Source organism: Miniopterus schreibersii (genome assembly GCF_964146895.1).
Source record: "Miniopterus schreibersii genome assembly, chromosome: 17".
NCBI lineage: Eukaryota > Metazoa > Chordata > Mammalia > Chiroptera > Miniopteridae > Miniopterus > Miniopterus schreibersii.
Window position 1 is genome coordinate 17897643 of NC_138117.1, and position 12249 is coordinate 17909891.

The window sequence follows — 12249 nt, forward strand, 5'->3', positions numbered from 1 at the left end:
GGAGATGATAAAAGGCCATGCTTGTTAACAGGGTGTTAGTACCAGTGGGGCCAGTAGAATTGAAAGCGTTCTTTCTCACGGGCTCTGCGATTTAGTTCTATTGCTCCAGCAGAGATGGTCTGAGTTTTCTTCTCTACTTACCAGGTGTATTAGTATCAGAGAACTTTGCTTTCTGTGTTCGTGTAACCAGGATAATAATATCTTTCCTATGTACCCAGCAGAGCTGTTGGGGATAGAGCGAGTTAAGTATAAGTGAAAGCTCTTGTTTCAGTGATAATAGCTAATATTCACAGGCACCTGTTTTGTGCCAGGCACTGCAGAGCACAGGTTACATCATTTAATATGACTTTGAGAAGTAGACGTACTATTTTTTATTATCTTTTGAGACTGCGCTCTTATTATTAGATAATATTTTTTGAGAAAAGAATTGAGTATCTTCAGTGATTGTGAATTAACTTTAAAAGCTTATAGCAAATAGGTCTGGGACTGATTTTATATTGATTAAACTGGTTGATAGACATCTGTAAACTGTTTATCTATTTTCCCCCCTTTATTATAAAAATACATTAGTTGTGGAAAAATTTGAAAATATACCCATGTAATCTATCCAGAAATAAAAACTGTATTTTGATGTATATATTTGCATGATTTTTTTCTATGAAGGTGTGTGTTGTGTATATTTATCTATGCTTTTCTCTAAATATACTAAAAGTATATTTTTAAACAAAAAATGGGCTGTAGTCTTTTATATATAGAAATAATTTTCTGATGTTTACTTAAAAATAAATGATTTTCATCAACACACATAGTGTGGTTTTGGCACTAGTTGCCAGTCCTGTTGGGAATTGCCTAGAGGTGTCTGTTTGTCCTGGCTGCACACAGCTTCCTCTTGTCCTGACTTTGGACTATCAAGTATCATGCTTAAATCTCACAGTTTATCCTTCTGATTAGATGCAAATTCCTGTGATTAACAAGCTCTGTGTATTTGGATTAACCTGTGAAGATGGAATTTTGTTAGTTAAATTAACATTTATGGAAGTTCTAGTGAATAATAGACATTTGTTGCAGTTATCTCTTTTCCCTTGAAAACAACAAATGGGAGGATTTTTCAAACATACTATAAAGCTATAGATCTCAGCACTATAAAGATTGCTTCTCTCTCCTCAGAAGTCCCCCCTTATCCTTTGGAAATAGATTCCAAGACCCCCAGGGGATGCCTAAAACCACAGCACTGAACCCTATCTATACTATGTTTTTTCCTATACATACATGCCTATGATAAACACAGTAGGAGATGAACAACACTACATAATAAATAGAACAATTAAAACAATATACTATAATAAAAGTTATATGACTGTGGCATTATTAAGTAAAATATGGATAACTTGATCACAAACACTGCAGTGCTTGACATTTGATCCAATAAGGGACTAACAGGCTGGTAGCACATTCATCTTGGAAACCCTGAACAAAGGGACAATTCATGTCTCACTTGGGACAGAACAGGATGGTTCCAGATTTCATCATGCTTCTCACAATTTTAAAAACATATGAACTGTTTATTTATGAAAATTTTCATTTAATTTTTTTCAACCACAGTTGGCCATGCATAAATGAAATCATGGAAAGTAAAACTGCAGACTAGGGGGAATTACTGTATCCCAAAGGATTCTAGACTCTCGAATTAAAAGGAAACTTAAAATTCTTAGCCCATACCTTCTCAATCTGTTTTCAATCTGTAAAAATGACTCCAGCACCATTTTTGCATTGATGTGATATTTTTAGCCCAATACATTATGTATGGCTGATTATATATTTGTCATTATATGAGAATTCAAGAACATGGGTAGAGTCTCTCATATGGAGTCAATAAAAAGAAGCAATTAATAGAATTAAAGGTAGGAAGCCCATTTTCTAGGAAGTGGTATAAGTATTATATATGGAAACAACCTGTTGATATGGCCTTCAAGAGAGAATACTTGGAACATTACAGGTCAGCTTCCTTTTGTGGCCTTGGCTGACATTTTCAAGATTTGGGCTGTCTTAAGGTAGTATGTTCTGTGTGTTACCTGTTAATGTTCTCAGAATCTTTGAAAAGATTGATACTGAAAGTCTGCAAAGTACTTCTCTCTCTGCTATTGTAGACACCCAGATTGGCCAAGAAGTTCTTAATTGATCTAGGGAATCTCACCACCAGTATCATAAATGTCAACATTTGTGCAGAAATAGACTGTTCCAAGAAACATTAACCCTAAAGATGTCATTTCTAAATACAGTGAGGCAACTTTCTGCTTTAATAAGAGAAAGAATGCTGGAGAAGTTGCTATGGAAACTTTATTGGAACATTGCGAGTCCTAGGAATTCTGAGGAAGTGTGTGGAAACTCCAACATTTCTTCAGAATTTCTAGTAATACATTCTCATGTTTACTAGATGACAACCACAAAGTTAGAGAAATCCATGTGTGCACCATGAGCCCTTTGGCTTTTACATCAAGTTTGTGTTTTCCTCACCTAGGACTGTAATGAAAGGGTGCCTGCAGAATTGATTGCCACAACTCCTCTAAGGGATTTATTTAGGCTTTAATTAATCATTAGAACCTGCACACTTCAACAAAAGGTAGCACAAACAATGGCTGCTGTACAAAAGCTCCTGTTTGCTGTATTGGTGTGCACCATTGGAAATTCTGTTTTATGTAGATATTTGTTCTTACTTTTACCCATGTTTTTCCTTAATTTTCTAGGTAATGCTGAATTTTCTGCCAGAGCAGAAAAACAAAGATGTGAACAAAAAATGTAGAGAAAAACAGTGTGAGATAATAGAAAGTATATCTATTGGTCTCTGCCCCCTGGTTCCTGGCACAGAGCTCCTGAAGTCTTTATAAATTCCTAAGTGATAGGAACACTGGGAGCACCTCTTCAACAAGATTTGGTCTTTGATCATGTCCCAGACTCAGGACTCCTAAAACCCTTGTGAATTCCTAAATGATAAGAGCACTAGGAGCTTCTTTTGTTCTATTGAGGTAACTCTGGGTGAGCTCCTGGATGGGAGCTGATCACCAGAAAGATCGAGCTATGATTAGAAGCTTGGAATTTTCAGCCCCCACCCCCTCAACTTCTCCAGAGAGAGGAGAGGGGCTGGAAATGGAGTTAATCATGCATATGTGAGCAAGCCTCCATGAAACCCCAAAAGTTTGGGATTTGGAGATTCCAGGTGGGTGAGTACATCCACGTGCAGGAGGAGTGTGCACCAAATTCTACGGTATAGAAGCTCCTGTGGTCAGGTCTCTTTGAGACCTCACCCTGTGCATCTCTTCATTGGGCTGTATTCTTTAAAACAGCCTTTAATAAACTGGTAAATATAATGTTTCCCTGAGTTCTGCCAGCCGCTCTAGCCTGGGTTTCAGGTTCAGTCCCCCGTAGGGGTGGGTACCTCAGGATACAAGTGGGAGGCAACCTATCTATGTTTCTCTCTCTCTCTCCCTCTCCCTTCCACTCTCTCTAAAAATCATTAATAACATATCCTCAGGTGAGGACTTAAAAAAAAAAAAAAATCTCCCACCAGATGGTACATTTGTTACAATCGATGCGCCTACCTTGATGCATCATAATCACTCAAAGTCCGTAGTAGCGTAACAGTTCACTCTTGGTGTCATACAGTCTATGTGTTTGGACAAATGTATAATGAATGACATGTATCCATGGAATATTTTTATTGGCCTAAAAATCTTTACAATAATTGATTTTTGAATGCTGAACAAGCCTTGTATATGTGGGGTAAATCCCAGTTGGTCTTGGTGTGTTAATCCTTTTATATATTGTGGGATCCAATTTGCTAATACTTTGTTCCTGAGAGGTATTGGTCTGTGCTATCACTCCACGAGATTAAGTTTTTTAGCCATACCTATGAGGTTGCATGCCTTCTTAGGCTAACATATATTTTATGAGTCATCTTAAATTTTGACTGCAATTGTGGTATCAGCAATAGCTGCTATTATTTATTATTATATAGAATCAGACCTTTGTATAATTTTTGTTGTTGCTGATAATCCCTCTAAAATCTGACATAGTATGAATTACTATCATTAAAAAATGTCTGTATTATGACTGATTTCTAAGAATAAGACACAAACAACTTAAACTTTGAAATTCTAAGTACAAATAGCAGTCACGGTCATGCACTATAAAATTACAGTCATTACTCAGCGAGGTTGGAGACATCTATTCCTGAACAACACGCCAAAGCCACTTGCTTCTAAATAAAAGGCAGAAAAATAGCTAATGCTTTCTTCATTTATAGGTATAGGTATATTTCTTTGATTCTCAGTTTAGTAAAGTCACTGAAGTATTGTTTAAATGATGTTTTAGTCAGTTTACCCTTCTTATGAAGGCAAAATACCAGGTTATCAAAGGAGTTCCTGTTTAGAATCTATAAGAAAAATATCTTGAATAAGTCATTGGATTCATACTGTGACATTAAATTATTGCTTTGATTTACAAAGTAGTGAATAGATTTTACAGGAATACCGTTCATGCACAGCCTGCTGCTAAGAATGAAAAGTCATTTTCTGGTAACTATGTAATACAGGGTAAAAAGAGTTGACTAGGCATTGAAATGGAAACAAGAGCAAAACTTGCATAGTTGAAAATATGGTGAGTTTTGTGAGAAGAAACAAGTGATTTTGAGAGGATGGCATCTTTTAAAATCTTAATTTCAGTTGGCAGAAAAAACCCAATGGGTATGTCTGCAACGCCCAGCCAAGGAGAGGAAAAGATCCAGGAGTCAAAAAGCCAGCAAGAAACACAGCCAGAACCTGAGGCCAGAGGTTCCTTGCTTTCTTCAACTGCAAGTAAGCAACAGTTTTTGTTTTTTTAAATTCTTCTTCTGGTTTGTTTGTCTGCACTGGTTCTTTGTTAACAGCTCACATTATTTTTATAATACAGGTTACATTATACCACATGAAATTGCTTTTAAGCTGTTATCTTACTGTTTTTATATTTTGGTTTTATATTGCAAAACATAAATATGTTTTAAAAATGTGTTTATTTCTTTACCTTGAATTCAATGTTCACCCCTGAACAATGACTTGAAAAGAAGGTAGCATTAAATTATGACATCGTATTGAGCTATTACCTACAAAATATCTTATGAATAGATTTTATAAATAACAGCAAATTCTCACCAAAGTCTAAGCAACATCCAAAATAATCTCCTCCATTTCTCTGATACAGAAACTGAGGCAGCAATAAAGTACTGTAGGCCTCATAGGTTTGAATTTTTAGTTTCTATTCTTTGTTTGGTCATTTTTCTCACTCTTAAATGTATTATCTTCTATGAATGCTATCTGGCAAATTCTGTGAGTCAGATCTAGTCAGCTTTGGGTAAACTGACATAGTGACCACTGACTCTGAACCATTTTTTTAAAAAACCCATCTTGAGAAATACAGTAGATAAATTACAATGTTACTTTTAAAAAAGTGCTTCTTGAAAATCAGTTATTGGGTGTGCTTTCTTTTTTTTTCAGGTAGCAACAGAAAATAGGTCTCTTTCTGACAGCCCTATGCTACCATCATATCAACCAGAGAAAAGAGAAATTAGCCTTTTGATTTTTGCTGCATGAACACGACCCAGTTTTATATTTCCATGTCATGTCATGAATCTATGGAGTAGTGGGACAGATCACACCATGTGAGAAACAAGTGCTTAGTTAAACTTTTTAACAGAAAGAAAATTCAGTCTTGTGTCAGGAGAAATGGTACCTCAATCTGGGATGGCCACCTCAAGTAAAATTAGACTTGGCTAAAAACATCATGTTAGCTGAAATCTCTGGGAGTAGATATGTTTTTATGAGTAGCAAAATATTTCAGAGAAAAATCTATATATTTTATGAAAATTTGTTCTGGCAAAAACATTTTAAAAATATTACCATTGTTACATATTTTTAAAATTTAAGGTACACAGCATGTTGATTTGATACTTTCATGTATTGCACTGTGATTGCCATTGTATGGTTAGCTAGCCCCTCTATCATGTCACACAATTATCATTTCTATGATGAGAATTATTAAGATCTAGTCTCTTAGTAAGTTTGATGTGTATAGTAAGATGTCTATAATTGCTGTACTATACATTAGATCTCCAGGTCTTATTTATCTACTGGCTTCAAGTTTGTACCCTTAAATATCTCTCTTATTTTTCCGTCTCCCAACCCCTGCCCTTGGTAACTACTACTTTACTTTCTGCTTTTACAAGTTTGGCTTTTTTAAATTCCACATATAAGTGATATAATACAGTATTTGTCTTTGTATCTCACTTAGCATAATGTCCTCAAGTTTCATCCATGTTGTCACAAATGGCAGGATTTCCTTCTTTCTTGTGACTGAATAATATTCTGTATATACTCAGAAGTGGGATTGATGGATCATATGAAGTAAACATCCAGGGCATGCTAGGTGCAAAATAAAATTTAAGCCATTAATTCATTATAAAAAGAAGTAATTTCTTTATTGTAGTTAATGTTAACACTACATGTTATTGGCAGTACCAGTTAATGGCATTGGAAATGCAGAGTGGGCCAGAAACTGAGAAAAGGAAGACTTAACTTTGTTAATTAAGCTGTTTAATTTATTAAGCTATTAGAAGCATTGATATAGCATATACTTTGTGTTTGGACATTAAATCCTGGAAATCTAGATGATAAAGTTTTCCTAATGCAAATGTCATCTACAAAAGGACCGTGATTTGTTTAAATTTTGCCTTCTGTGATTGCAGTAGAAATGTTTTTTTTAAGTATCCTTCAGGTGGGGAAAAAATGTCACATGTTAATATTACTTAGGAGACTGATTCATTACTGAATGATTAGATCATGACTCTCTTTAGTTGTCTTCTTTCTACTTCTGTCAAACATCTGCAGCCTGTTGAAAGTTGTTTATTGTGAGAAATACCTTCCTCTTTGTTTTGCAATTTAGCTGTCACACTAGATAGATTTAAGTTATATTAGCCTTTCATATTAAAATAAATTAGTTGAAAAATACTTTAGAAAACATATTTTGTACTTTAAAGGCATCAAAACCAACTCCCCGTTCCTGAAGAATGAGATTATGTTTGTCAGCCTACTTTCAGGATAGAGCAAGATGTATGTGGTTGGGGGGTTAGGTATTACAGGCCGAGCAGGTGCAAGGACAGTGACCACTATGGAGATTCAGTTATGCAGACGCCGACCCCACTGAGCAGGACTTACTTCAGCAGGGCCCTGGGTCCCACTGAGTCTGGCCCTTACGTATGTCGCTTGTGGAGGTGGTTGGGTGGTTCTTCGACGAGGTCTGAAGCTGTCCACTGGGAAGGTCAGCTGCCACCCATGTTTTGCCCAGGGCTACCTGGCATGAGCTACAGAGTGATTTGCAGATGGCTGCTCCTTTTGCTGGGCTTAGAGGTGCCCAAGAGAGGTCAACTTGCGAACCGAGGCCTGCTGCTGCTAGTGCTGGGCCTGGGGCCACTTAGCAAGAGTTTCTGGGCATACTGAGGCCAGATGCTGCTTGTTTGAGAGATTTTAGGAAAGTCAGAAACATGAGCCAAGATAGGCCATTCATATGGCAAAGCCACAGGAAACAGCTTGCATGGGCCTGAAAGTTGGGTGGGGCAGGGTCTCAGGGAATCCCCGGAGCCGGGCTCACAGTGCGAGCCAGGTTGATGGAGACTCAGATACGGTGCCCGCCTGTGGGCTCTATGGGGAAAGGGCTCAGAGGCCTCTGTCAGCACTTGTCAGGGAGAAGGCTGTCCCTCCCTGCTCTTGTCCTGATGCCAGACAACTCAGTTCCTCCCTATATGTCGCTGGTGCCTTTTGAGCTGCTGTCCCAGCCCTGGAGCATAGAGGAAGTCAGAGTGAGTCCGTGTGTGGGCCCTTTACCCTCTGTGTCGCTCAGCCGCAATTCCTGCTGGTTTTTGCAGCCACAAGTTATGGGGACTTCTCTTCCTGGCACTGGAATCCTGGGATGGGTGGCCTGGCTTCTCAGGGGGGGACCACTGCAGCTGAGATAGCCCTCCCAATATTTACCCACCACACGTGGGTGTGGGACCAGCCCTTTCTGGGTCTCTGCCCCTCCTGCCAGTCTCCATGTGGCTTCTTCATATCCTTAGTTGTAGAATTTCTGTTTGGCTAGATTACAGGCGGTTCTGAATGACGGCTGCTCTTCAGTTTAGTTGCAATTTTGATGTGGTTGTGGGAAGATTCAAGTACCATGTTTACCTACGATGCCATCTTGACTGGAAGCCATGACTGTTTCTTTTAAAGCGAGTCTCTAAGTTGGAGCCTGTCTTCTCATTTAGTCTGAACAGGTATTTCTTTAATGTGGACCCCATGTATCTGTTAATATAATCTTGCTTGGAGTACATGCTTTAGGCATCCTTATTGCACTCTTGGTATGTATTAAGGTCATTAGGATATTGTATTTATAATATTCTTTCACTGAAAAATATGTAACTGCTTTTTGAACCAAATTTAGGCCTTTACCTTGACAGCCGTTAGGTTTTTATCTTCTTGGTGTCAGTCCAGTGCTCTAGTATGTTGAGATAGCCTTGATTATTATCTTATTTTCTGTTTGTTAGCTATCCCACCAGCTTTGTGCTTCCTATGCTCTATATAGATGCCTACTATCCCTTACGTCAAGACACTGCCAAATTCATGAGTAAAACAAGACTATTCATGTTAATTTTTCAGAAATAGATACTTTCACATTGCGTGATACCTATAGAGAAAATGCTTTAACAACTTATTTTCTTCCAGGTTATTTTACATTTAAAAAATAGAGTTAAATAATAATCATCTTCGTGATACTGTACTATCAAAATAAAGGGACATTTTATTTCAATTTCTGCTTTACATTTTAGTTTAAATCAGCTTTCTTAAACACTGTCTTGATAAAGCACACAAAGGTTTATACAACTTGTCTTTTTATGCTCCCACTTTCTGATGGTGATTCATGCCTTTCATTGACCTTAACTTTGATCAACCCGTGAACTATGGTATCAGCTAATTTATTATTTATTTCTGTGTGTAATTTTTTTCTTTTTCTTTCTTCAGAGCTTCAGGAGACCAGCAGCACAAAGGTAGCTTAGCTTTTTTTAAATTTTATTTTGACTGAGTCAACTTGAGTGGTACTTAATTAAAGTGCTCTGTCACCCTCTCGAAGAATATTTTTGAGTCATCTGAATAAGTTTTAGGTACAATAGATTTTATTTAGGGAGACCCTGAATAAGTCAGATGATTAATTCAGAATCACCATCAAATATTCTCCCAGCTTAGAATATTTTAAACCTCTGGTCAACAAAAGCAACTGCTTTTATGGTTCTCAAATGGATAAATTTATGATCTGAGGCTAATGGACTTTGGTTCATTTCCAAAAGATCAGGGCATTAGATGGAATTCATATTTAATTGATAACAGCACAAACTTTAATACATTGTTCTATATTATAGATTATGCAATATTAAGTCATGAATTTTGAAACATGAGTGTGCCCTGATGATGTGTTATGTTTGTGCAAATGTGTTATGTTTGTGAAAATGTTAGAGCAGGAAGAGTCTTTTGAGACTATCAACATGTTTGCAGATTAAATCAAACAAACCAGCTAAACACACACACACATGCACACACGAACACGTGTGTTCGCATTTGAACACCCTGAAAACTAAAACCAAGTAACCATGGTGTCTTGACTCTACTCCAGAGTTTATTAATTCATTTTCCATCATCCACTGGCCTTCCTGCCTCGGTCTCTCCCTGCTATATACAGTTCGCCCTTTCAGATGGATCTTTCTAATGCTCAGATCGTATCACCACCATAATATAGAATCTAGACTTGTTCCCTTCTGTCTGCACAAAGGTGTGCCAACCTCCAACCTGCGCAGTGCCTTCCATGATCTCATTGTCCTGTTCAAGTGTCTATCACTTCGTGTAGCTCTTCCGTAATGTCTGCTTCTCCAAGCCTTTGTACACGCTGGATATGCTAGTCCCTCTCTCTGAAATACCCTTCCTTCCACTTTCTGAAAAATTCTAGTTCATCCTTCTATATCCAGCACCCAGGTTCCTTCATGAGCCTTTCCTGCCTGCCCTCCATAGTTAATCACTCTCTACTCTCTGCTACATCTGAACTTTGTTGTATTTCTTTTGTTCCCTATACACATGTTTGCATCTTTCAAATCCAAATATTTATATGTCTGTCTTTCCTACTAGATTGTGTGTATGTCCAGAGTGAGGCTGTCATTAGTTATCTTTCAAACTTTTAATCTCTGCCATTAATATTGAGAGAGCAACGAGCCTATCACGGCACCTAGCAAATAACAGGAACTGAAAAAAGTTAAATTGAATTGCTTAAAAATGCTCCTTTTAGCTGAGTAAGATATTCATAAGAAGTTAAGTAGGTGATTAGTGTCCTAAAGAGTATCCTACTGAGCTAGGTCACCAATTACTCTCTGGGACGGACTCGTGCATGTGCTATAGAGTTTGCATCAGTAGATTTCTGATTGCACTGTTGTCTGGGCTCTGCAGAAATTCCAGGTATGTTTGCAAGGCTCCTGATTGTGCTTGAGTAAAAATGGCAGGGCACTCAGGTGTTCACCTAAAATATTTGAGTTTTGAAAATTAAACTGTGCCATAAAATTTTGTTGGGAAAATATTTGTGACCTTTTCTAGGTCAGCTACCTTTGATACAACATCCAGAATGGCATGGGATTTAAACTTGCTCTGCCTGGGATGAAGTTTAGTTTTTCGTTACTGCCTGTGTAGCTGTCAGCACATTGCTTAACCTCTGAGTCCTGGTTTGTTTACCTGTTTAATAGGGGACAGTACCTCATAGGACTGGCGTGAGGATTGTGTAAAGTTGACATGGTAATGAATGTTAAGTTTTTAGGACAGTGCTTAGCACTGAATGAAATCTTGTGTCCTGCTAACCTGTGTTTAGGTGAACGCAGAACACCCATCCAGCTTGTTTCATTACAAAGGCTTTGGAGTTAGACATTCCATTATTTACTTATTATATGACTTGGGCAGATTACTTAGCCTCTGCCTCTTTTTCCCATCTTAAAGTGGACAACATAATCTGACTTAACTTCATGGGATGAGAAATAATATGAAGCATTCAACCCAGAACTTAGCATATAGTAGGAGCTTAATAAATGGTGACTATTACTGTAATTGAAAAAAAATGCTTGCTATTATAATGTTAGAGATGATCTAGGACAGTGAAGAGGAGGCACCTTTAAAAAAGAAGGGTAAGCCCTTTCTTAGCAAATGGAGTTGTTTGGCATAGTTTTTATTTCATTTTAAAATTGTTTTCCATAGCCAGAAATAACTAGCTACTTCCTGGGTTTGTTGTCATTGTTAATGCTGTGCTAAGATCCTAGGTGCTTCCAAGGTTGCCTGTTGTTTCAATCCACAGAATTAAATGTAGGAAGAGTCTTGGCTTCCTTTTAACCATTTGACATGAGGAAATTCATTTCATTACCTAAGTCTGTAATATATAGGGTGTCCCCCAACAATGTATACACACACTTTAAAAAAAAAAAAATCTCCTTATTGATTTCAGAGAGAGAGGAAGGGAGAGGGAGAGAGAGAGATAGAAACATCAATGATGAGAGAGGCATTGATCGGCTGCCTTCTGCACACCCCGCACCAGGCATGTGACCTGACTGGGAATTGAACCCCGATGGCCTGGATCATAGGTCAGTGCTCAAACGCTGAGCCACCCCAGCTGGGCTACACACTTTGAATAATTTATAAAGGCAATATTTATTTATTTATTTATTTATTCTCCTGATTTTTTTTAAAAAAATATATCTTTATTGATTTCAGAGAGAGGAAGGGAGAGAGAGAGAAACATCAATGATGAGAGAGTCATTGATCGGCTGCCTCCTGCATGGCCCTGACTGGGGATCGAGCCCACAGCCCGGGCACGTGCCCTGACCGGGAATCAAACCTTGATCTCCTGGATCCTAGGTTGATGCTCAACCGCTGAGCCATGCCCAGCCAGGCAAGGCAGTATTTATTAAAATACATCTCATTTTCAAAATTGAGCTACTTTCTGTTAAAGTGTGTATACATTTTTTGGGGGATACCCTGTATTTCTACCTGGAAATCTCAGTTAAGAATTAACATGCAATTGTTGGGGCAATTTAGACAACTAATGCAGAGTAGCCTGGGAAATGCTCTTAGTACTGCATTCCCCAGTATCTCCTTCATGAGGCAACAGTCT

At 37.9% G+C, this 12249-nt stretch overlaps 1 protein-coding gene across 1 annotated transcript in view; it reads left to right on the top strand.

The window, feature by feature from the left end:
- Positions 1-12249, top strand: part of RP1 (RP1 axonemal microtubule associated) — a gene marked incomplete at both ends in the record, with an annotated part of 119564 nt that overhangs the window by 44500 nt on the left and 62815 nt on the right. Inside the window, one exon of the mRNA XM_081116269.1 lies at positions 4719-4850. Within this exon, the coding sequence (XP_080972395.1) occupies positions 4719-4850 (132 nt within the window). The remainder of the gene's footprint in view (positions 1-4718; positions 4851-12249) is intronic.